At 47.5% G+C, this 27072-nt stretch overlaps 1 protein-coding gene across 4 annotated transcripts in view; it reads right to left on the bottom strand.

Annotated features, from left to right (window-relative positions):
• KANSL3 (KAT8 regulatory NSL complex subunit 3) overlaps nt 1-27072 on the bottom strand; it is a 170791-nt gene that overhangs the window by 67690 nt on the left and 76029 nt on the right. For all 4 annotated transcript variants that reach the window (XM_069766622.1, XM_069766621.1, XM_069766620.1 and 1 more), the window contains exons 12-16: nt 26616-26679; nt 21864-22064; nt 20809-20956; nt 20315-20392; nt 16953-17126 (exon numbers count right to left, since the gene is read on the bottom strand). In XM_069766622.1, the coding sequence (XP_069622723.1) occupies nt 16953-17126; nt 20315-20392; nt 20809-20956; nt 21864-22064; nt 26616-26679 (665 nt within the window). The remainder of the gene's footprint in view (nt 1-16952; nt 17127-20314; nt 20393-20808; nt 20957-21863; nt 22065-26615; nt 26680-27072) is intronic.

Raw genomic sequence — 27072 nt, forward strand, 5'->3', positions numbered from 1 at the left:
AGAAAACTTCCAAGGTATTAGTAGGGCATCTACTGCGAAGGGATGTTCTCTTGGATTCAAGGAGCAGAATTTTCTGACTTGTTTGTTGTGAGAATTGGCAAACAAGTCTATTTCTGGTGAGCCCCAGGCTTGGACTATTTGTTGAAATATCTGGGGGTTTAAGGACCATTCCCCCTGTCTTAAGCCTCTGCGACTCAGGAAGTCTGCTTGAGTGTTTTCTATGCCCCTGATGTGTAGTGCCGACAGAGATAACAGGTGTTGTTCCGCCAGTTGGAAGAGGAGTTTTGACGCATTCATGAGGCCTTTGGACCTCGTTCCCCCCTGATGATTGACATACGCCACCACTGCTCGATTGTCTGTTAGGATTCGAGTATGGCGACCCTGGAGTAAAGGGAGAAAATGTCTTGGGGCTTTCTCCACTGCCCATAGCTCTTTTTCGTTTGATCCATAGTTTTTTTCTCGTATGGACCAGGTACCTTGTACAGAGTGAGATCTCAGATGAGCTCCCCAACCTGTACCGCTTGCGTCGGTCGTGATGATGTCTATGACCGGATTTTTCCACCGGACCCCCTTTGTCAGGTGGTGTTCTACAGTCCACCAAGCTAGGGAATCCCTTACCCTCAGGGAGAGACATAGATTTCCTTCTAAATGCCCTCTTAACAGTCTTTGAGCTGAGAGAACTTCCCACTGTAGATGTCTTAGGTGGAATTGTGCCCATTCTACTGCCGGTATACACGATGTTAACGAGCCTAGAAGGGACATCGCCTTTCTGAGAGTCATTGCGGGTTGACGTATTGCTGTACTGGTCAGGTTTATTATCTTATCCTCTTTGTTTTGTGGAAGGAGGCAGAGCTGACGCTCGGAGTCCAGTATTAACCCCAGGAAGGACTGTATTTTTACTGGCAGTAGTCTGGATTTGGGGATGTTTATTATCCAACCCAGCTCCATTAGAAACAGGAACACATGGGCTACTTGCACAGTGAACAAGTCTGTATGATCATGTTCACACACCACCAAGAAACCTGAAGACACAAAAGAGAATAGTAAAACCAAAAACACTCAGTTTGAAAAAATGATGCAGTAATCCGCAAGTGCTAGTAAAAGATGTAAAAAACAGGGTATTTGGTTGATACGTTTTTTGCAAAAAATGTATACTAAGCTGCTCTACCAATCTTCACGGTTTACCCTTATCAGAGCAGTCCTAACTAATGTATGCAATCCCTATCTGATGTATTTAAAAACCTGATCATCTGTATATAACCTGTGTGAACAGGGTTCAGAGAGGAAAAATCCATGTGTGCATACAGGGTAGAACAGCTTTTGTGCAGATAGCCCAAGAGGAGTGGTGGAACTCCCCAGTCTTGTAGACACAAGAGAACAATTATGGAAACAGGAACACATGGGCTACTTGCACAGTGAACAAGTCTGTATGATCATGTTCACACACCACCAAGAAACCTGAAGACACAAAAGAGAATAGTAAAACCAAAAACACTCAGTTTGAAAAAATGATGCAGTAATCCGCAAGTGCTAGTAAAAGATGTAAAAAACAGGGTATTTGGTTGATACGTTTTTGCCAAAAACGTATCAACCAAATACCCTGTTTTTTTACATCTTTTACTAGCACTTGCGGATTACTGCAACATTTTTTCAAACTGAGTGTTTTTGGTTTTACTATTCTCTTTTGTGTCTTCAGGTTTCTTGGTGGTGTGTGAACATGATCATGCAGACTTGTTCACTGTGCAAGTAGCCCATGTGTTCCTGTTTCCATAATTGTTCTCGTGTCTACAAGACTGGGGAGTTCCACCACTCCTCTTGGGCTATCTGCACAAAAGCTGTTCTACCCTGTATGCACACATGGATTTTTCCTCTCTGAACCCTGTTCACACAGGTTATATACAGATGATCAGGTTTTTAAATACATCAGATAGGGATTGCATACATTAGTTAGGACTGCTCTGATAAGGGTATACCGTGAAGATTGGTAGAGCAGCTTAGTATACATTTTTTGCAAAAAACGTATCAACCAAATACCCTGTTTTTTACATCTTTTACTAGCACTTGCGGATTACTGCAACATTTTTTCAAACTGAGTGTTTTTGGTTTTACTATTCTCTTTTGTGTCTCCAGCTCCATTAGAGTTGATGTTACCACTGATATTTGATGAGTGCAGTGGGACTCTGACCTCCCTATTACCAGGAAATCGTCCAGATATGGGACAATTACTACATCCCGGGACCGGAGGTATGACATCACTTCCACCATCACTTTGGTGAAAACTCTGGGGGCTGTAGACAGGCCGAATGGAAGAGCTGTATATTGAAAATGCTTTACCTGATTTTGAATATAGAGAGCTATTCCTGATGTATTGGTATATGGTAGTAAGCATCCTTTAAGTCTATTACTGCCATGAAGCAGTGTTGGAAGAGAAGTTTTATGGTCGTGTTTATAGACTCCATCTTGAAAGTGTAGTTCTCTATGGATTGGTTGAGCTTCCTTAGATTTATAATAGTTCTCCAAGAACCATCCGGTTTTTGGATCAAGAAGAGGGGGGAGTAAAACCCCTCTCCTTCCTCCCGAACCGGGACTTCCTGAAGAACCTTTTTGTGGACAAGTCCCAAGATCTCGGTTTCTAGGGCAGATTGTTCCTGCTGAGACTTCCGTCGGGGAGTTATTATGAAGTTTCGTCTGGGAGGACAGACGAATTTTATTTTTAGGCCGTCTCTGATGATGTTCGTGACCCAGATACTGGGGGAGATATTTACCCAGGCCGGAAAGAAGAGGGAGAGTCTTCCTCCCACTTCTGGCGTAATGTCATTGGGGGGATTTTTTTGCCGATGTGGAGGGGCCTTTAAACATATAGCCCGATCCTCTTTTATCTCTAAAATCCCAATTTTTCCTCTCCCCTGGGGGGCGACCTCTATTATATCTTCTCCTCCGAAAAAAAGGTTTTTTAGGATCTTTAGGGATGTTGGGAAAACCTTTCTTTTTATCTCCTGCATGTTCCAGGATGTCTTCAAGTTTTTTCCCGAAGAGAAGTTGGCCGTCACATGGAATAGAACACAGTTTGTGTTTAGATGGCAAATCCCCCGGGCAACCTTTGAGCCAGAGGGCTCTTCTTGTCGCGTTGGACAAACCCGCGGCTCTAGCTGTTAGTCTTGCGGAATCCGCAGAAGAGTCTGCCAAAAAAGCTGCTGCTCCTTGTAGCAAAGAAATATTTGCAAGGATGTCAGTTCTGGGTACTTTGTTTTTCAGCTGATCTTCTACCTGATGTAGCCAGACCATTAGGGCACGGGCCGTACATGTTCCCGTAATCGCCGGCTTAAGGCCCCCCACTGAGGCATCCCAGATGTGTCTCAGGAAACTATCTGTTTTCTTATCAAGCGGGTCTTTGAGAACACCAGAGTCCTCTAACGGAAGGGATGATCTTTTTAAACATTTGGCTACTGCCCCGTCAATCTTAGGGATTTTTTCCCAGGACTCAGAGTCTTTATCCTCAAAAGGATATCTCCTTTTGGATGAAGAGGGCAAGGAACCCATTTTTTCGGGCTTTTTCCACTCTTTGTCAATTAATGCTTTTATTTTTGCATTAACCGGAAACGTGCGTTTCCTTTTTTCTTCTAGGCCACCAAACATGACATCTTCTAGTGACCTAGGTGTCTTCTCCTCTTTAAGCCCCATTGCAGATCTAACTGCTTTGACCAGTTTATCTACGTCCTCAGTTGGGAAACATGGACGACCTCCTGAATCACTGTCCGAGGAGGAATCTGAAGGCTGGACAGAGGCCGAGGAGGTAGAGGGAGACCGGGATGTTTTATGACTCCCCTGTCTCTGAGAGGCATCTGAGTCTGTGGACGCCTTACGGCTTCTCCTTCTTGGTTCGCTAAGGGCCAATTTTAAGGAGTCTTTTATTTCAGCCTGTATTATGGCTTTTAGGCTAGTGGCAAAATTAGGGGTCTCTTCTTGTACGGTTTTAGTAATGCAGTCAGCACAGAGATCCTTCTGCCACTGAACTGCAAGCGGGTTTCTACAAAGGGCACACTCTCGGTTCTTTGTTTTACCAACCGCTTTCCTGGACCCCTAGTGATCAAAACAGACAAAAATGGACCCTGTTACCATAAGGGTGACATTCACGTAGATCACTCACCACTACCGACAATCAAGGGTACCGATTTTGGAGGCTGGACAGATGCACGTGAAGCGTCCCTCCTGGACGCCGACGAATCCTGCCGGACAGAACGACTGCTGTTCCTACCACTTGAGCGGCTGCTCTTGGTATGCTGGTGGCTCGGCAAGGCATCTGGTGAGAGCTCCATTTGCTGCTGCTGCTGCTGTGAAGGCGGCTGCTGCTGCTGCTCCTGTTGTCCTACTTCCATGGTGAAGTTTATGGACATGAGCGCGTCTTCTGTGGTCTAACCCCCTTTTATGGGGGGACCACTGCACTCCCCGCCTCCTTCGGTGCCCAAATTAAGCCCCTCCCACTCTCTGCCGTGCCGCCGGAGTTCCCTTTCACCGGCCGGCGTTCTCATCATGGGCGCCGCCATCTTGGATCCGGCGCCCGCCCCCGACGTCACGCGGGCACGCCCATTCCCAGCGTGCCTTGCGCGTGACGTCAGACGAGCGACCCGGAAGCGGCCACCGCACCTGGACGCCGGCAGAGAGGGGAGGGCGGCGTGGCAGCCATGGAAGGGAACACAGCCCTCTGACCATGCTGCTCAACGCCCGCTCGGACGCAGAGACCCGGGGGACCTGCGGACGGCGCTTCCAGACTCCCGAACCCGACGCACAGGCGCTGCCTGATTCTTCCACGCCGGGACGGGACCTGGGTAAGTGAACCGCTGTGTTCAGTAAGAGGGTCCCTGTCAGGACAGGAAACCCAACTGAAGCGAGGGAGAGGTACCGCCCTTTTATTTTCAGTAGGGTTTCCTGTCGTGGCTGGGCGGATCCCCTCTCTCAGGTGTGCCGTCATGGGGGAGGGAAAAATGTTATTGTATTTAATTCTGCTTTTCTTTAATTATTAATGTGCGGGCACCTCTTGTATATTGTGTTACCTCTTACCATTTGTCTAATAAAGGTATTTTATCTTTATACAAACTGTCCCAATCTTCCTTGTTGATCACATGTTCGGCTTCTCCTTTTTGGTCTTCACAATACATGAGAATGGTCCACCATTCATCCACCCAGCAGATATATATCACTCACCCTAAAAGAGATCCTTTATATCACTGTGTACAATTGGCTACATATCTGTTGCTGTGTTAAGTACGTGTTTTACATTAACAATCACACAATGTAATTCCGTGTTTGCAACTACCGTATTTTCTGGCGTATAAGACGACTGGGCGTTTAAGACGACTCCCAACTTTTCCATATAAAATATGGAATTTGGGATATGCCCGCTGTATAAGACGGGGGTCAACTTATACGCCCAGTCATCTTATACGGTGTGTGGTTCCCAGGGTCTGGAGGAGAGGAGAATCTCCTTCAAGCCCTGGGATCCATATTAATGTAAAAAATAAAGAATAAAAATAAAAAACATGGATATACTCACCCTCGGACGGGCTCTGGCTCACAGCGCTGCTAGCGTCTCCCTCCGTTCCTTAGAATGCAGTGAGTGAAGGACCTTCAATGACGTCGCGGTCACATGAGCGGTCAGGTCACCTGACTGCTCATGTGACCGCGACGTCATTGAAGGTCCTTCACTCACCGTATTCTAAGGAACGGAGGGAGACGCTAGCAGCGGTGACAGCCAGGGCCCGTCCGAGGGTGAGTATATCCATGTTTTTTATTTTTATTCTTTATTTTTTACATTAATATGGATCCCAGGGCCTGAAGGAGATTCTCCTCTCCTCCAGACCCTGGGAACCACACGCCGAAATGCAGGATCGCTCCCTGCACACGCCGTACCCGGCGTATAAGACGACCCCCGACTTTTGGGACAATTTTTTAGGGTCAAAAAGTAGTCTTATACGCCGGAAAATACGGTAATTCATCTTCACTATGTAGGCCCCATTACCATTAAACGTCTCCTATGTGCTCAGGGGAACATCTGTGTTGGGACACCATGATGCAACAAATGTTGCCATGCAGCAGCAAGAGGCTTCAATTGGTAAAGCAGAGTTTATTATGGCATGTACATAGATAGGTACACTGAATTGTAGTTATTCTATATTTTTTGGAATGGATCCATGCAGGGATTATGATTAAGGTAAGAATACACAGAGAAAGCTCCAATATCATAGAAGACCTCAAACAGTGCAAGATTATCAGGAAATGTCTATGTTTAATGAAATTTTAAGATTTGGAAAAACATGACTGCTTCCATCCAGAAACAGCTGCTGCTGGGTTGTTTCTGGTATTGAACTCAGCTCCACTCAAGTGAGAGATACCAAACACAACCTATGGACATGATTTTATAAGACTCAAGTTTAAAGGGGTTAACATTATTTAATTGGTAAAAAAGGAGATTTTTGTGTACTCACCGTAAAATCTTTTTCTCCGAGCCAATCATTGGGGGACACAGGACCATGGGTGTTATGCTGCTTGCCACTAGGAGGACACTAAGTAAACACAAAGAATGAACTCCTCCTCTGCAGTATACACCCCTTGACTGGCCAGTAATGACCCAGTTCGGTAGTAAAGCAGTAGGAGTATATTAAAAACAAGACAAGTAAACTATGTCAAAACAGAGGAACAAACAAAAACAACAACAAGCCAAAAGGCTAACATAAGGTGGGTGCTCTGTCCCCCAATGATTGGCTCGGAGAAAAAGATTTTATAGTGAGTACACAAAAATCTCCTTTTCTCCTACGGATGCTGGTTTATTAGCACGAATCATGGTAGAAGAAACCCCAGGAGAGAATCTGGCTTGGGCTAAAATCCAGGATTCGACAGCCACACCGTCAAAGACAGGGCCCCGGAGTTCTGGTGGCAAAACGGGCCCTGTGAGAGAAGATCCAAGCAATCTAGAAGCCACCAGGGGACGTCGACGACCATTTGGACGAGTTCCGCATACCAAGCTCGGCGCAGCCAGTCCGGCACGACAAGAATCATCGGTCTCCCCTCTGCCCAGATCTTCTTGATGACCCTCGGGAGCAAAGAGGAGGGAATATGTACGGCAGCTGGAACCAATGCCATGACAGAACCAGAGCATCTGCTCCGATGGTGCAAGGATCGCGGGATCAAGCAATGAACTGGGGAACCTGGTTGTTTAGCCGTGAGATCCACATCCGGATTCCCCCAGCGAAGACAAATCTGCTGGAAGACTTCCGGATGGAGGGACCACTCGCCTGAGGCAAGACCTTGGCGACTGAGGAAGTCCGCTTCCTAATTCTCCACACCCGGTATGTGGATCGCCGAGATGAGCGAATGATTGGTCTCGGCCCAGCGTAGAATGTGGGAGACTTCGCGCATGGCCGCCCTGCTGCGGGTTCCCCCTTGCCGGTTGATATACGCAATGGCCGTGGATTGGATTCTGATGGGATGGCCTGCGAGAAGATGGTGAAAACTGCATAAGGCAAGTGTGATCGCTCGAATCTCCAAGATATTGATGGGAGATGCACTCTCGCGTGGACCAACGACCCTGTGCCGTGTGGTGATTGAAAACTGCGCCCCAGCCCAAAAGGCTGGCATCGGTGGTCACCACTAACCAGCGCACCGGGAGAAAGGACTTCCCATGTTTCAGGGACGACTGTAGCGTCCACCACCTGAGGGTCTGCCTGACTTGTGGGGACAGGCGAGAACGGGCTCCTGTCTCAGGCTAACAGCAGCGCCTGTTGCAGGGGACGGAGATGGAACTGCACAAACTGAACAGCTTCCATCACCGGAACCATTTTCCGAGGATGCGCATCGTGAAGCGAATGGAGTGAGGGACTGGGCGGGAGAGCTTGCGCGCTCCCTGTTGTAAAGGACAAGACCTTCTCTGCGGGAAGAGTCCAGAATCATGCCCAGGAAGAAGATTTGCTGAGCAGGTACTGGAGATGATTTCTCAAAGTTGATTTTCCAACCCAGGCGAGAAAGAGAATCCACGGTGATACTTACAGAGTCCTCGCAGGCAGAATGGGACAGACCCTTGATTAATAGGTCGTCTAGATACGGAAGAACTACCACTCCCCGAGCGTGAAGAATGGCCATGACAGCTGCCATGACCTTTGTGAAAACTCTGGGGGTGGTGGCGAGGCCGAAGAGCAAGGCCAGAAACTGGAAGTGTTCGTCCTGGACTGCGAAACGCAAGAACTGCTGATGAGAGGGAAAGTTTGAGATGTGGAGATAAGCATCCTTGATGTCTATGGATGCTAAGAACTCTCCTTTTTCCAGGGACGCGACAACGGAACGGAGCTAGTCCTTCCTGAAGTGTCGAACCCGTACAAACTTGTTTAATGGCTTGAGGTCCAGTATGGGCCATAGAGTCCAGGCCTTCTTTGGGACCACGAATTGTTTCGAGTAAAACCCCCTGAACCTTTGGTCTCGAGGGACCGGAACGATGACACCGTCCCTTCGAAGCACCTGTATGGCCTGAAGAAGATCTGATGCTCTTGATTTGGGGGGAGAGGACTGGAAGAAGCGTGAGGGGGGAATGGAAGAAAACTCGATTTTGTATCCGGAGGACACGAGCTCTCTGACCCACTCGTTGTGAATGACCGAGAGCCAATTTTGACGGAATGAAGGAAGACATCCGCCTACTTTGTCGGTGTCCACAGGACAAGTCGACGACTCATTGTGCAGAAGGTTTAACGGATGCGAATGCCTTAGGGCCAGAAGGTCTCGGTTTCCAGGAACGGTTAGGTCTGTATGAGATCTGGGGATTTCTGTCTCCCAGTCGTCCCGAACCAGGGGAAGTGGATGACCAACTGGAGTGGTTACGAAAGGACCGGAACCGAAACGGTTGTCGATTCCGAAATGACCGGTTAGGTTTTTGCTGAGGAAGAAATGTACTCTTCCCTCCGGTAGCGTCAGAGATTATTTGGTCTAGTTTCTCCCGAAATAAACGGCCAGCTTGGTAAGGTAAAGAAGTCAGCGACTTTTTAGAAGCAGAATCTGCTCGCCAATAGCGGAGCCACAAGGCCCTCCTGATGGAGATTGCGTTTGCAGCCGCTTGCACTGCGCAATTAGCTGTAACTATGGAAACGTTAACTACTAAGTCTCCGGCCTGGTCTGGTTAGCGAGTCTGGCCGCTTCTGGGGGAAGATTACTGTCGTGGACGGTAGAGGTTAACACCTCTGCCCAGGCAACCATTGCCTTAGCCACCCAGGTAGCAGCGAAAGTTGGAAAGAGTGCTGCTCCTGAGGCCTCAAAGACTGAGCGAGCCAGGTAGTCAATTTGACGGTCAGACGAGTCGCGATACGGCAGGATCCACAGGAGAGAGAAGCAACTCCTTCATTACGGTAGGTCCTTGGAAAAAGGATATTTAGCTTTAAAAAAAAAACAAAAACAAAAAAAAAAAACACGGGATTTTTGTGTGTACTCACCGTAAAATCCTTTTCTCCGAGCCACTCATTGGAGGACACAGGACCATGGGTGTTATGCTCCTGTCACTAGGAGGCTGACACTAAGCTGAGACAAAAAAAGGTTAGCTCCTCCCCTGCAGTATACACCCTCATGCTGGCTTCCAGAGACCCAGTTCAGTGCAAAAGCAGTAGGAGAATAATAACAATATATCATGTAACATTAGAGTATAACATGTCAAAGAAAGTCAAAAACCGAAAAGGTAAAGAGCCGAACAGGCTAACAGGGTGCGTGCTGTGTCCCCCAATGAGTGGCTGGGAGAAAAGGATTTTACAGCGAGTACACACAAAAATCCCTATTTCTCCTTCGCCACATTGGGGGACACAGGACGTCCCAAAGCAGTCCCTGGGAGGGGAACAATACAACCAAATAACTCCGTGTACCATCTGACTACAAATGCGCGACGGCCGCTTGCAGAATACGTCTGCCAAGGGCCGCGTCCGCAGAGGAATGAATGTGGACATTGTAGTGCTTTGTGAAAGTATGCAGGCTGGACCACGTTGCGGCCTTGCAAACCTGCTCCGCCGTTACCTGGTGCCGGATGGCCCAGGAAGCACCCATCGACCACGTGGAGTAAGCTCTAATCCCCGCCGGGATAGGTCTGCCCCTGACCTGATAGGATTCCTGGATAGCAGATCGAATTCATCTGGCTATCGTGGCTTTAGACGCAGCCAAACCCTTTCTGTGACCCTCCGGGAGAACGAAAAGGGAATCCGATTTTCTGAAATGAGCCGTTCTGGAAATGTACCTCCTATGGGCCCGTACCACGTCCAGGGTATGAAGGGCTTTTTCGACCCTGTGTTTTGGCTGCGGGCAGAAAGAGGGAAGAATGATGTCCTCGTTAAGGTGAAAAGATGAGACCACCTTAGGGAGAAAAGCCGGAGATGGGCGTAGGACTACCTTGTCCAGGTGGAAGGCCAGAAAAGGAGCCCGGCAGGATAAAGCGGCCAATTCTGAGACCCGTCTGACAGACGTCACAGCTACAAGGAAGGCAACCTTCCAGGAGAGGACAGTTAGCGGAATGTCCTGAAGAGGCTAAAACGGAGGTTTCTGGAGAACCTCCAGAACCAAGTTGAGATCCCAGGTCTCTAGCGGCATTCTGTAGGGGGGTACCACATGGGAGACTCCCTGAATGAAGGTCCTGACTTGCAAGTTGCAAGCGATCTTGCGTTGGAACAACACGGATAACGCTGAGATCTGACCCTTGAGGGAACTCAGCGCCAAGCCGGAATCCAAGCCGGACTGAAGAAAATCCAAAATGCAAGGAATTGAGAAAACAAGCGGAGGGCGACCTCGGAGCCTGCACCACGAGAAGAAGGTTTTCCAGGTGCGGTGATAGGTGGAAGCGGAAGACGCCTTGCGAGCGCTTATCATGGTGGGAATGACCTGCTGAGAGAAACCAGCTCGAGTTAGAATCCAGGTTTCAACAGCCACGCCGTTAAACGTAGGGCCCCTGAGCTCTGGTGGCAGATCGGCCCTTGGCGAAGCAGATCGGGCGGTCTGGTAAACGCCAGGGGATGTCTGCTACGAGCTGAACGAGCTCCGCGTACCAAGCGCGACGTGGCCAAACCGGGGTGACCAGGATGACTGGAACCCCCTCCGTATTGATTTTCCGGATCACCTTCGGCAGTAAGGGAAGAGGAGGAAACACGTACGGGAGTTGGAACTGATGCCACAGGGATATCAGCGCGTCCACTTCTGATAGCCTAGGGGATCCCGAGAACGAGCTATGAAACTGTGAACCTAGGCGTCCAGATTATATATTTATATTTATATATATATATATATATATATATATATATATATATATATATATATATATATATATATATATATATATATATATATATATATATATATATTACCGTCGTGACATTGTCCGATTGGACCCGAATTGGGAGCTGGGAGTGAAAACGTCTCAGGGCGAGTCTGATTGCACGAATCTCCATGATGTCCAGGATGTTTATAGGGAGCCTCGACTCCCGAGTTGTCCAACGCCCCTGGGCAGAGTGGTGTAGAAACACCGCTCCCCAGCCGAGGAGACTGGCGTCGGTAGTTACCACTAGCCAGCGGATCGGAAGAAAAGACTTCCCCTGGAGGAGAGATGGACCCCGGGTCCACCATATGAGAGATTGCCTGGTCCGCGGGGACAAGGGGCACGGACGATTGAGGGATAAGGGACTCCTGTCCCAGTTGTCCAGCAGAGCCTGTTGTAAGGGGCGGAGATGGAGTTGAGCGAAGGGGACCGCTTCTATTGCGGCTACCATTTTGCCCAGGATCTTAATGGCGAACCGAATGGGTCGCGGTCGAGGATGGCAGAGTGTCCGGGCTCCTTGCTGAAGCTCTTGGGCCTTGGACCGAGGAAGCAAGACCAGACACCTTGAGGTGTCCAGGATCATTCCCAGAAAGGAGATCCGACGGGCAGGAACGGGGGAGGACTTGTCCAAGTTGATCAACCAGCCCAGGCGTGAAAGAGAATCCAAGGTAATGCGGACGCTTGCCTCGCAGGCCTGATAAGACAGAGCTTTTATGAGGAGGTTGTCTAAGTAAGGCAACATGACCACTCGTCGGGAGTGAAGAATGGCCATGACAGCCATGACTTTTGTGAATACCCTGGGCGCCGTGTCAAGACCGAGAATTGGAATTGGTCCTCTAGGATGGCAAAACGGAGGAACCTTTGATGTGGCTGGAATATTGGGATGTGAAGATAGGCATCTTTGATGTCTATTGATGCCAGGTATTCCCCTCTCTCCATCGAGGAGATGACCGACCGGAGCGATTCCATCCTGAAGTGCCGTACTTTTACGCACTTGTTCAGGAGCTTCAGGTCCAAAATGGGGCGCACCTACCCGTCCTTTTTTGGCACAACGAAGAGGTTTGAGTAAAAACCTCTGAACATCTCGTGTTCCGGAACCGGAACAATGACCCCGCTCTGACGGAGGGAATGAATGGCACAAAGAAGGGCGCGAGACTAAGCCCCCGAACTCGGGAGACGAGAGGGAAAAAAAACGTGCTGGAGGGGAGGCAAAGAACTCTATTTTGTAGCCAGACGACACCAGATCCCTGACCCATTCATCGTGGATGACGGAGAGCCAGGCTTGCTGAAAAAGAAGCAGACGTCCGCCTACTTGGGAGGTGTCGACTGGAACAGTTCCCGAGTCATTGTGAAGGGAATCTGGCAGGCCTGGACCCTCTGGTTTTGGGTTGCCTAGGCTTTCCTCGCCAGGACTGATTTGGCCTGAAAGAGGGACGAACGTCTGTGTGAGCGAGCGGATCGGTCCGATCTGGAAGAGGCGGCAGGATTGGACCAGGCTGGACTGCTACGAAAGGGCCGATAGCGAAAGTATTGTTGGCGCTGGAAGGCAGCCTTGGGCCTCTGTTGGGGGGAGGAACTTGCTCTTTCCCCCTGTAGCGTCGGAAATAAGCTGGTCTAGCTTTTCTCCAAAAAGACCTCTGAAAAGTGAGGGAAATCAGAGACTTTTTAGAGGAAGAATCTGCGCGCCACTTTCTGAGCCAAATAGCTCTTCTGATGGTGATGGCGTTTGAAGCCGCCGTTGCTCCACAGTCCGCTGCATTGAGAGATGCGTACATCACGTAATCGCCAGCCATGGCAATCTGTTTGGCAAGGTCCGCCACCTCGGACGGGAGATCCTGTTCCTGAACGGATTTTGCTAGGGCATCTGCCTAGGAAACCATTGCCTTGGCCACCCAAGCCACGGCGAAGGAGGGAGATAGGGAAGAACCTGAGGCTTCGTACACTGAGCGAGCTAGGGAGTCTAGCTGGCGTTCTGTGGGATTCTTAATTGAAGCGCCATCCGGAACGGATAAGAGAGTTTTGGAAGCTAGGCACGAAACCGGAGGATCTACTAGAGGGGATTCCGTCCAGTCTTTAACGAGATTTGCGGAAAAGGGATACTTTGATTCCAGGGCCTTTTTTCCCGTGAAACGCTTATCTGGACGCTCCCTGTGTCGCCTGAATATATCCAGGAAATCTGGGTGAGAGGCGAACGTCTTATGAGAACGCTTGGCTCTAGTAAAGGAGACTGAGTGGTCCGGAGCAGAATTAGGGTCATCATCCACTGAGGGCGTGATTGACTGCCTCAATGAGGGAGTCAACTGTAGATCTAAACTCCGGAGCATCTGGGTCTAAGGATGCATCAGACTCATATTCAGAGTCGTGAACGCTACGAGCCCCTAAGGAGGGTGAGCGAGAGGTGGAGCTGCCCGAGGCTGACTGGCATGGTGAGTGCTCAGGAGAGGTAGTGCGGATCCGTTTTCTGGATGACCGTGCCTCTTTCCGGAGAGAGCGGCCCCTGCTGGCCGACGATTCCCCTGTTACGGAGGGATCTCTTAACCCATGAAAATGATTGCCCCGCTCCCCAGGGGTGTTCTGACTGGATGGGATAGCATTGGCTAAAAAAATACACGGACTGAGGCAGTGAAGCGACCCACGCAGGGGGACTAGATACACCGGGGTCGGTGGCGGTGGAGGGCTCCTGGGCACTTGGGGCATCGCAGGCTGAGCAGAGGGGGGAACTCTGAGGCCGAGGAAGTGGGGCCTGGCAGGTGGTACACGCAGAAAAAAAAAAAAAAAAAAAAAGGTAGTATGCACCTTTGAGGACTTTTTAGTCTTTGACTGGGACATTATGTACGCTAATGTAAGATAGACCTCAGGGTCTATAACTATGGAAGAGAGGGCGGCGCTGCAGGGGAGAACCTGACGTGGTCTCCTTACCCGTGGTCCTGTGTCCCGCAGAGAGAGAGGCGGCGGCGCTGCAGGGGCGACAGCCGGCGTTCCGAGTGCTGCACGTGAGGAAAGGAGCTGCGGCTGGAGAGCTGGAGCTGCGGCGTGCATAGAAGGGACCAAGATGGCCGCCGAGAGTTGAGGGAAGTAATCTCGCAGAGAGCGAGAAGCGCCAGGACCGGGGGGCGGAGCCGCAAAATATGGGCGGAGCCTGACGGGATGCGGCCTGTGCTAGGCCGAAGCCTGGGACTAAATTTTCGGCTTCAGCCCGGCGCGCAGCCGCTGAGCGCCGGAGGCTATGGGGACCCCGAAAAACGCGCCGCCGCTAAGAAGGAGCCCTCCGGGACCGCAGAGCAGCCGACTCCCCCCCCCCCCTGAGGCACTTACCCCGAATAGAGGGTGGAACGCAGAGATTTGCTGCACACAGTGGGACAGGTGAGCTGTGCCCGGGGATTCCCCTCTCTTGATTAGGACGGTGCAGGGGTTAGGGAGCCTCCATCCACCATCCCCTGAAAGGGGGGTGGAGAGTAACCGTCCGCCTCCTTCCATCATCCGCTTTCTCAGTGGTGATGCAGTGGAGGCTGCACGGACGCCACAAAGCAAAGTGCCTCTGAGCAGCCGAGGGAAAACCTGGTGGGCAGGGCAGATGTCCGGCAAAAAAGACCTGGCTGCAGAAGAGGATACGTGGAGGACACTCCATGTGCTCATCTGTAAGGAGGGGGTGGGGGGAAAGGGGGAGAGATTGGTCCCTAGAAAAGGCCCGTCACCCCCAAAAATCAGCCCAGGCAGTGGCATCCCACGTCGCAGGAGAGGGTACGGAGAGGAGAACTCGCCTGTTGTTGGTTCGGGGAGATCGGAGCCTTGAAAGGTTCCGTCGCCCCTTCGTCCGATAAAAAAAGGGAAAGAATTAAATCCAGTGTGCCTCCTACGGACACTAAGCTTGAACTGGGTCTCTGGAAGCCAGCATGAGGGTGTATACTGCAGGGGAGGAGCTAACCTTTTTTTGTCTCAGCTTAGTGTCAGCCTCCTAGTGACAGCAGCATAACACCCATGGTCCTGTGTCCCCCCAATGTGGCGAAGGAGAAATAAAAATTTACAGAAGATAAAAATAAAAACGGTGGGGTCTGAAAACAGACCCAAGTGCCTCCTACAGACACTAAGCAAGAACTGGGTCATTACTGGCCAGTCAAGGGGTGTATGCTGCAGTGGAGGAGTTAATTCTTTATGTGTTTACTTAGTGTCCTCCTTGTGGCAAGCAGCATAACACCCATGGTCCTATGTCCCCCAATGAGGCGTGAGAGAAATATTATTACGCTTTGTTGCTTAGGTTACTGGCCACCTCTGCAGTTTAGCAGTGGTGGACAAACATGGACAGCCCTGAAGTTTGCTAATTTGCAAGGTTTGGCTACTGATCCAACCAGCTTTAGTGCAACTGTGCTCCTCTGATGGCGCTGAAGCAGAACTCTCTCTGCTTGCAGCATCAGAGAGCACACATTTTGGAACTGTGGCACGATGAATTTACTAGTCCAAACTATCAGTCCGGGGAGTAGTATGATGCAGTGTGATGATGAATAAGGAGATCCCCTTTAAAAAGGTAAAGATTGGTTTTACAGATGACTGCATTAAATTTACTCACTAGGTTTCTCTCAAATTACTGTAAAATGTTCTGAGTGGTGGAATTACATCTCAACACTAAAGCCATGATGAGAAAACTGTGGTGATGATTCCTGGAACAACATCCGCTTTCTCTAAAGGTACCGGTACACTTAACGATTTACCAACGATCACGACCAGCGATACGACCTGGCCGTGATCGTTGGTAAGTCGTTGTGTGGTCACTGGAGAGCTGTCACACAGACAGCTCTCCAGCGACCAACGATGCCGAAGTCCCTGGGTAACCAGGGTAAACATCGGGTTACTAAGCGCAGGGCCGCGCTTAGTAACCCGATGTTTACCCTGGTTACCATTGTAAAAGTAAAAAAAAAAAAACAAACAACAAAAAAAAAAACACTACATACTTATATTCCTGTCGCGTCCCCCAGCGTCAGCTTCCCTGCACTGTGTAAGCTCTGGCCGGAAAGCAGAGCGGTGACGTCACCGCTGTGCTCTGCTTTACGGCCGGCCGGCGCTGACACTGGGGGACGCAGGGAAGCTGACGCTGAGGGACGCGACAGGAATGTAAGTAAGTATGTAGTGTTTTTTACTTTTACAATGGTAACCAGGGTAAACATCGGGTTACTAAGCGCGGCCCTGCGCTTAGTAACCCGATGTTTACCCTGGTTACCCGGGGACTTCGGCATCGTTGGTCGCTGGAGAGCTTACCCTGGTTACCAGTGAAGACATCGCTGAATCGGCGTCACACACGCCGATTCAGCGATGTCAGCGGGTGATCCAGAGACAAAATAAAGTCCTGATCATTCCCCAGCGACCAACGATCTCCCAGCAGGGGCCTGATCGTTGGTCGCTGTCACGCATAACGATTTCGTTAACGATATCGTTGCTACGTCACAAAAAGCAACAATATCGTTAACGATATCGTTATGTGTGACGGTACCTTAACTGGTCTGTGTTTTCATCGGAAAAGCAGTTCTGTCATTCAGATCAGATTGTTTTCTTTACATCGTTCTAAAAGGAATCAGGTAGCTGCAGCCAACAAGTAGTGGACACGTTCACACTCAGCATGGAATTTGCCAAAACTACAGACCTTCCTGTGAACTGGTGTTCCCTCCTCCAGTGGCATCTCCATGGGAGACAATGGTCACTTTGATTTTGGCTCGCTTGGAGGGCTTCACGCCGATGGCACTTCCTGGGCTCGGAGGTCTCTTCAGCTGTCCTCTAACATCATCCTTTTCTTCTGTGGATTCTGAAGTGACAGGAACTGAAAAAGGAAAAATGATTATCCACTTACATTGTTCATGTATGTCTTGTTCATTGCAACCGCTTCTGCTGTGAACACTGTTTAGGGGTGAAGTCATACACATATTTACATATTGTAAAAGTTATGAATAAAAAAAAACAAAAAACTTTCCGCTCACAGCGCTCATACATATCGATAATGCTGTCACAGAGCAAACCCTGACGTTTTTGCCCAATGCTCTTTTAATGAAGCGATGTAGTAAGTGATCAGATAGAAGAAGGAGGCTGTGAAATGATACAACGCTGAGCTCTGGCATTGCTCAAATGATCATTTCTGGTTATTTTCCGAAGGTCAAATTTTCAACCTCAAATAGAAAAAAATTGACGGGGTTGTACACAGGATTAGAAAAACTTGGCCGCTTTCTCCCAGAACATCAGCGCACAGGGCGTGTCACAGTGAAACAGGCTGATCAGCAATCCCATAAATAAGGCGGCAATTTAGATTGTGAGCCCCAACAGGGACAGTGATGATAATGTGTGCAAACTGTAAAGCGCTGCGGAATATGTTAGCGCTATATAAAAAAAAATATAAAAATAAAAAAATAAATAAATAATGGTGTGCTCTGTGCTCAAAAGAAATAAATATTCTAAAGATACCGTTAAGTACGTGAACCACTTAGACAAACTCAACATGCTCGAGGGCCGGAGCACTCATGCGCCCCTGCTGCGCACTGTCTCTTCCCGCCAAGTCTGCCTGTTTCCGCACAAGCTGAGTCTAAGTCGCTTAGCCACACCCCCTGTTTCCGCCTGCAATGATTGGTCCATCCTCTTAAGCTTTCTCCCGGACAACAGAGGAGGCAGCCCCGACAGTTCCGGACCCAGCACAAAAAAGGTACCTGCGGCACGGTCCTTCTTCTTACAGATTTACAGTGTGGAATATACCCCACAGATCTGTGGCAATGTTGCCATATCTGGATTTAGCATTACTTGGGCAACTGTATTCACTCTATGTGACTGCAGACTTGTGCGCTGTAAGGATTCTCTAATGCTGGCAAGCGTGTGACCGTCACTATGCGATTTTCATACATACGGTCATTTGCCGACTAGACGTGCACGTGGGGTGTCGCTCAATACAAGTACCGTATATACTCGAGTATAAGCAGAGATTTTCAGCCCACTTTTTTGGGCTGAAAGTGACCCTCTCGGCTTATACTCGAGTCATTGTCAGCGGGTCATTGTCAGCAGGGGGGGGGGGTGGGTCTGTGACATACTCACCTGCTCCTGGCGCTGTCCCTGCATGTCCCATCGTCTCCGGGCAGCTCTTCCTGTGTTCAGCGGTCACGTGGTACCGCTCATTAAAGTAATGAATATGGATGCATATTCATTACTGTAATGAGCAGTACGAGACTGCTGAACACAGGAAGATGCCACGCTGCCGGCTCCCTGAGACCATCTGACAGTGAGACGCTGCCAGGGACCGCGCCAGGAGCAGGTGAGTATATCGGGGGAGGTGAGCATTGCGCGATAGTCACCTTCCACCGCTGCGCGCCGCTCTGTCTTTCATCCTCTGCACTTACTGTTCAGGTCAGAGGGCGCGATGACGCGTTAGTGTGCGCGCCGCCCTCTGCCTGAACAGTCAGTGCAGAGGATAGAAGACAGAGCGGCGCGTGGAACGAGGAAGGTGACTATCGCAAGTGCCGGGGGCCTGAGCAAAGAGAGGCGAGTATGTGATTTTTTTTATTTTAATTGCAGCAACAGCATATGAGGCAAATATGTGAAGCATCTTATGGGGCCACAATGAATGGAGCATCTCATGGGGCCACAATGTATGGAGCATCCTATGGGGCCACAATGTATGGAGCATCTCATGGGGCCACAATGTATGGAGCATCTCATGGGGCCACAATGTATGGAGCATCTCATGGGGCCACAATGTATGGAGCATCTCATGGGGCCACAATGTATGGAGCATCTCATGGGGCCACAATGTATGGAGCATCGTATGGGGCCACATTCTATGGAGCATCATATGGGGCCACATTGTATGGAGCATCTCATGGGGCCATAATGTGTGGAGCATCTTATGGGGCCATAATGTGTGGAGCATCTTATGGGGCCATAATGTATGGAGCATCTTATGGGGCCATAATGTGTGGAGTATCTCATGGGGAATAATGTGTGGAGCATCTTATGGGGCCATCAACCTTTATGCAGCATTGTATGGGGCAAATGTTTCTATGGAGCATCTTATGGGGCCATTATTAACCTTTGTGCAGCATTATATGGGGCATATTTTAATATGGGGCGTATTTTGAATGGAGCATCTTATGGGCCCATCATGAACTGTATGGAGCATTATATGGGGCTCCTGATTCAATATGGATATTCAAAAACACTTAACCTACTGATGTCTCAATTAATTTTACTTTTATTGGTTTTATTTTTATTTTTGACATTTACCGGTAGCTGCTGCATTTTCCACCCTAGGCTTATACTCGAGTCAATAAGTTTTCCCAGTTTTTTGTGGCAAAATTAGGGGGGTCGGCTTATACTCGGGTCGGCTTATACTCAAGTATATACGGTAAATTGTGTGAGGCCGGATATGTTTAGTCGGAATGGGGCTGGGAACATGCAAATCACTTACTTGCGGACACATTACCACCTGCACCTGGTGGCAGATAATCCTCACAGTGTGCGCGCTGTTAAGGTTTACATGTCTGCCATTACATAGGGTGGCTGCAGATTTGTATCCAGAGTCTGGACAACCCCTTTAAGCACTTCATGATTCCAGGGTGTTAGCTTGAGCAGCACAGTTCCAGGTAGCAGGGGAACTGAATGAGTCTGCAATGTTCACATGAAGAAGCACTATGTTCCAGGGACCCAAGGGAGGGAGAGGACTTTTTTACAATTTGTAATAAACAGTATCCATCTCATACAAACTTAAAAAGAAACTTCGCCCGGAAACTATGGGGAGTTGCTGTTCACTGATCATTTCCCCTGCAGACAATGTTGTATTAAATGGGGGAACGTTTAAATGAAGGTAGGCAGCTTTTGGCTCATTGAGGGGAAGACTTCAAGCAGTGCCCTTTATGATGGCCATGGATTACCGTAGATTATTATTTTTTTTTTTTACAAAGGGGAGACATATTTCAAGTGTCTGACACTTTCCGGAAAGAATAGACACAGCGACAGGTCTGCAAAAATACTCACCAAAAACACACGAGGGAGAGCCTGTTGGGAGAGACTTTCTCACTAGCATATTTTGTTTAAGGAAAGCAGCAAATTGTGCTGGAATACAAAAGGATAACACATAGAAAAGGCATTATTCCAACTATCAGGCTCATCCTAAGCCAACTTACAGAGAACGTTTAGAAACACCCCAGATTACAAAGATAACATCAGATGAAATTTAGAAAAATGTGCTTCAGAAAAGCCATATACAGTGAAACCTCTCCAAAAGACTACCCCCTTATCCAGAGGAGATTCCTGTAACATCTCAGTTTCACCACATATTATGTATACTGCTGATCTTCGAGAAGACAACCCTGGTAGAAGAACGCATTTCAAGGCAATTTTGTGGAATTATGGCCAAGATAACCATTTTATTTAGAAATTGCAGAAAAAGACCATAGTGAACACATCTACACATTGCTGTATTCACCTCCCATCCATCCTGCCATCTTTGGCATGTCGGTAAACCTCACCTTGAGCTTGTTTACTGTTCACAGAAGCCCCCGATCTTTGCGGAGTCTTTAAAGGCACTGTTGTCTGTCCTGGTTTATGAGATGAGGAGATTGCAGTAAATTTGGTTTTAGGGCTGGAGGCAGGACTGCTCGACATGCTGGACAGATCCTTACAAAAAGAGAAAAGTCAGTTTTTAGAAAATGCAAACTCATTTGTGTTCAATCGATCACACAGAAGATTAAAAAAATGAGAGATGAATCAAACAAGGAAACAACGGCCTCCCTTCATTCACTGTCCATGGGTCTGTGGTCATGGCCTGAGCGCCACTCTTAGGGCTATCTCCCCATTAGCTAACGAATGGAGTAGAGGCCAAGCTCCATTCAGGATGAGGTTGCAGAACCAAGTACTCAGAGTTCCAAAGCCCTGATCTTGGGATTGCTGAGGTCCCAGTGCCGAGCCCCCCAGCGATCAGCAGATTATCATGTAATATAGTCCCAGTTAGATGGCAAATCAGCAATAAAAAGAATGTGTTCAAATGTCCCCATAAGGTAAGACCTTATGGGAGGCACAGAATGTAAAATAAATGGAAAAAAACAACCACCATACTGCCAGTCCAAATCTCTGCTTAAAGCTCCAACACTGTTAACAAATAAATATATGTATACCTCAATAGTTCTTTTTTCCTAGCCGTCCTTTGCAGTAGTTAAAAAATAAAATATCTAAAACAGATGTGGATTTCTTAATTTTCTTTACATTTTCCCGATATCAGCAAAAATAAAAAAAAATTACATAAAAATTAAGCCCCATGAATTGCAAAAAATAAAAAAAGGCAAAAATGAGGTAACTATACGAACGCAACTTCATTCTTAGAGCAGTTGAGAGTGTATGTATAATAAAACTCGAAAATGTGCCTGGTCAAGAATGGGGGAAAATGACCTGAACTGGTTAAACTGTTAAATCAACTGGGTTGCCAATAGTCAGACCCCCACATACCTAACAATGAAGACTCATCCCAAGGATAAGCTAACAAATTTAAGATGCTTGATGACCCCCTTAACATATATACAAATCTTACCTCAGAGCCAGAAGGCGAAGCAGGGAAACGTGCTGCGGGGGAAGCTGGCCTGCTATTCCTTTCCGATAAATCAAGTGATAAGTCTCTCCTCAGGAACTCTCTTGGCTTCTTTTTCTTCTCTGCATCAAGGTCACGTGGATCAGAGCCAGAATGGCCATCTGCTCGCGTTAAGACTCCAGCTAAAAAGTCGGCAATCTCATCCTAGATTGAAAAGTTATCAATGATTGCTATAGGATTTCCAAAATAAATTGATATATATTTTATATTTACTTAACATATAACTTTTTGATGCCCTGGTACAAACGGGAACATCAGCAATTGATTATAACATCGCAACATGTAGATAAGACATATAGAGGGCTACTAAGGAGATCAGATCTGTCATCAGAATGCTCCTTTCTTGTGTGCTTCAATGTGAGATACATGAGACCATGGAGGTGCTGCTGCCACTAAGAATTACTACCATAAATGGAACCTGTCATGTAAAAAAACACTATTAACCTGCTGTTATGGACTTAATCTGCAGGTTAATTGCATTCTGAAGATGTCCTTTCCTGTAAGAAAAAAAGTAGACTTCTATAAACTATTCAGTTTACTGTTGTGTCACTTAAGAAGCTCACATGGGTCTGAAGCTCCAGACCGGCTTTTGACAATTGCGATTTTTTTTATTCTTTAATTTTCTCTAATCTTCTTTTTTCTTCTCCTAAAGCAGTCAGTGTTAAGGTATTAGCGTGGACAGTCCTTGCCCTTTTTCTCCTGCTCACTTCACCCAGAGATTGGCTTGTGCATGGAGTGAAGACCAAACCAAAGATCAGCTACTCCATGGATAAATCAAACCTCTTCGGGTTAGGCAAGTGGACCTTCTCGTATCCTGCGGAGTTGTGTTGTTTTCCTGACCCATCCCGGCGGTGCTCATCCTGCCTTCTTCCGGCTTTTCTTCTTCTGTACAATTTGTTCTTCCTTCTGAAATTCCCTCATAACTCCAAAGTCCCTCCAATTCCTCTGCAGCTTTTTGATGGCGTTGGTGCTCAAAGTTAATGCCCAGCTTCAGTTGGGGAGGCGATGTCCCCTTCCTCATTGGACAATCAGATGCTCGCACAGGCAATTCTCCCAGTGTCCCTGTCCATTTATCCTTCTTGGTCACAGCCATTTGGCCACTCTGCAGCGTCCCATAGCCACGCCAACAGTCTCTTGAGAGGTCCCATAAGAATTTCAAGACTGCAGTCTCCTGGATCACTCCTCCAGAGCTCCATAGACCTGGACTTCAGGACTAGTAGGCTGTCTGCACCTGGGAACACACACAATGACCCTCAACAAGGCTCCCACCATCCTGGCACCTGTTAACCCCTTCCTACCCCTACTTTCCCCCTTTTCTCTCTCTAACAATGTTAGACCCCATAGAAAATCATGCATGTCAGTCTACTGAGCCCCTACTAGCTGTACAATTTACCTGTGTGTCCTGTAAGCAAAAATTCCCATCAAGTCAACCCACTGTGACTTGCGCTGCCTGCGCCCAGTCTTCCCCGCCTCCGGCCCAGTTTTCCACCATGGTCTGTGAAGAGAATGTGACACCCCCCCCCCCACCCCAGTCGGTGCCATTAACTATGGGGAATATCATGGAAAGGCTACCAGCTACCCATGTCTACTACCGCACCGGGTATGGGTTAATATCCTCAGGTTTTTCTGATCAGGTTGTTCAGATCCTGATCAAAGCACGGAAGCCATCCTTGTCTCGTATCTACCATCGTAACTGCAAGGCTTCTATCACTGGTTCACATCTCATGAGGTCATCCCTACATTTTTTCCCCTACTTTTTCATTTTGCATTCCTGCAATTTAAGTTTTACTCAGGCTTAGCCCTCAGCTCCAACGGCCAGGTCTCAGCCATGTCCATTCTTTTCAATAAAGATATGGCTTCAAGGTCTTAAATCAGAACTTTTCTTCAGGATGTGGTCTATTCTGTTCCTCCCTTTGATCTTAACCTGGTGCTTAAAACATTACGTGTCCTCTCTTTGAACTCATTTCACAGCATTTCCCCTCTCTGGCTTTCCTGAAAGATGACATTCCCACTTGCTATCACTTCCATTAGGCGAGTATCAGAACTGGCAGCTCTATCCAGCTGCTTCCCTGTTCTTGTCTTTTACCTGGACAAGGTCCTGTGCCATCGTTCTTTTCCCCAAGGTGGTTTCTTCCTTCAATCTTAGTGAAGAGATCATTCTTCTTTCCCTCTGTTCTTCTCCTTCTAATCCAGTGGAGAGAAATCCTTACACTATATTTTTATTTATTATGCTTTGCTTATACAGGTCCTTCTCAAAAAATTAGCATATAGTGTTAAATTTCATTATTTACCATAATGTAATGATTACAATTAAACTTTCATATATTATAGATTCATTATCCACCAACTGAAATTTGTCAGGTCTTTTATTGTTTTAATACTGATGATTTTGGCATACAACTCCTGATAACCCAAAAAACCTGTCTCAATAAATTAGCATATTTCACCCATCCAATCAAATAAAAGTGTTTTTTAATAACAAACAAAAAAACCATCAAATAATAATGTTCAGTATGCACTCAATACTTGGTCGGGAATCCTTTGGCAGAAATGACTGCTTCAATGCGGCGTGGCATGGAGGCAATCAGCCTGTGACACTGCTGAGATGTTATGGAGGCCCAGGATGCTTCAATAGCGGCCTTAAGCTCATCCAGAGTGTTGGGTCTTGCGTCTCTCAACTTTCTCTTCACAATATCCCACAGATTCTCTATGGGGTTCAGGTCAGGAGAGTTGGCAGGCCAATTGAGCACAGCAATACCATGGTCAGTAAACCATTTACCAGTGGTTTTGGCACTGTGAGCAGGTGCCAGGTCGTGCTGAAAAATGAAATCTTCATCTCCATAAAGCATTTCAGCCGATGGAAGCATGAAGTGCTCCAAAATCTCCTGATAGCTAGCTGCATTGACCCTGCCCTTGATGAAACACAGTGGACCAACACCAGCAGCTGACATGGCACCCCACACCATCACTGACTGTGGGTACTTGACACTGGACTTCAGGCATTTTGGCATTTCCTTCTCCCCAGTCTTCCTCCAGACTCTGGCACCTTGATTTCCGAATGACATGCAAAATTTGCTTTCATCAGAAAAAAGTACTTGGGACCACTTAGCAACAGTCCAGTGCTGCTTCTCTGTAGCCCAGGTCAGGCGCCTCTGCCGCTGTTTATGGTTCAAAAGTGGCTTTACCTGGAGAATGCGGCACCTGTAGCCCATTTCCTGCACACGCCTGTGCACGGTGGCTCTGGATGTTTCCACACCAGACTCAGTCCACTGCTTCCTCAGGTTCCCCAAGGTCTGGAATCGGTCCTTCTCCACAATCTTCCTCAGGGTCCGGTCTCCTCTTCTCGTTGTACAGCGTTTTCTGCCACATTGTTTCCTTCCAACAGACTTACCATTGAGGTGCCTTGATACAGCACTCTGGGAACAGCCTATTTGTTGAGAAATTTCTTTCTGGGTCTTACCCGCTTGCTTGAGGGTGTCAATGATGGCCTTCTTGACATCTGTCAGGTCGCTAGTCTTACCCATGATGGGGGTTTTGAGTAATGAACCAGGCAGGGAGTTTATAAAAGCCTCAGGAATCTTTTGCATGTGTTTAGAGTTAATTAGTTGATTCAGAAGATTAGGGTAATAGGTCGTTTAGAGAACCTTTTCTTGATATGCTAATTTATTGAGACAGGTTTTTTGGGTTATCAGGAGTTGTATGCCAAAATCATCAGTATTAAAACAATAAAAGACCTGACAAATTTCAGTTGGTGGATAATGAATCTATAATATATGAAAGTTTAATTGTAATCATTACATTATGGTAAATAATGAAATTTAACACTATATGCTAATTTTTTGAGAAGGACCTGTATAGTGCTATCTTGGATGTGGTCTGAGCTGTGCATCACTACTTGTCAGTAACAGCTTCCTTCAGACATTCAGATGCCCAGTTTCTCATTCCAGAAGATACCTTATGCCATTTTGGAAGCTTATAACGCCAAGAACAAAGTGTACCCACCAGGGGTCAAGGCTCATTCTACCCAGGCAGCTAGGCTTCCTGGACTGTCAACCAACAGGCATCGACCTCGCAGTCTACTACGTCTTAGTGTCCGCCTCCTGTAGGCATACACTCCAGAGCTCACGTTAGCTCAGCCGTCACCACTGCAGTCCATTGTCCCAAGTGTCAGGACCCGTATTGCAGGGGTGTCAAACTGCATTCCTCGAGGGCCTCAAACCATGCGTGTTTTCAAGATTTCCTTAGCATTGCACAAGGTGCTGGAATCATTCTCTGCAGGTGATTAAATTATCACCTATGCAATGCAAGGAAATCCTGAAAACATGACCTGTTTGCAGCCCTCGAGGAATGCAGTTTGACACCCCTGCCGCATTGTATTGTGGGGGATTTTGGACATATATCCCAACGAGGACACAGAACGCAATGTGAAAGAAGCCTAACTGAACAGATTAATTGTCAGCATATGGGTGTAGCCGGATGAGTAGGAAAAACGTATTTCCATGTGTTTGATGCAATTATTATATAATCATATATGACATACATATCATGTGTTCATAACTTACATCGTAGCTGTCCTGAATTATGTAATGAAGTTTAAGTTAAGGTCACAGGTACAATACCTTAACAGAAATGAAGAACAGACCGTGAAATAGATATTTTAGCATGGAAAAATATTTGAATTGGGATTTAATTTACCTGAATGCATCGATCCACCATACTTTGCGTCAGACTTTCAGTTTTCTTCTTCATTTTGCTAATTCTGTCAGTGTAAAATCAGAAACAAAAAATGTTACAGGAACTCAAATGACAAGCCGACTGCTGTGTTTTGATTTACTATTTGCAATGCTTTTAAGGCTCTGTACAACCCAATTTCCGTTTTTGCGTTGTTTTGTCCTCCCCTTCCAAGAACTTTTAATTTTTCCAACCACATACACCTACGAGGGCTTGTTTTTTTGTGGGAAGAGTTGTACTTTTGGGTAACACCATTAATTTTACCCCAGAGTGTACTGTAAAATGAGGAAAAAATAAGAGTAGGGTGAAATTGCAAAAGCAACGCAAATATGATATTTTTTTTTGAAAACTGTTTTTATGCAGTTCTCAACGTGGTAATAGGATTCTCCCCATCAATATGATTACCAAATTTGTCATTTTT

The sequence above is a fragment of the Ranitomeya imitator genome, chromosome 4, assembly GCF_032444005.1.
Source record: "Ranitomeya imitator isolate aRanImi1 chromosome 4, aRanImi1.pri, whole genome shotgun sequence".
Taxonomy (NCBI): domain Eukaryota; kingdom Metazoa; phylum Chordata; class Amphibia; order Anura; family Dendrobatidae; genus Ranitomeya; species Ranitomeya imitator.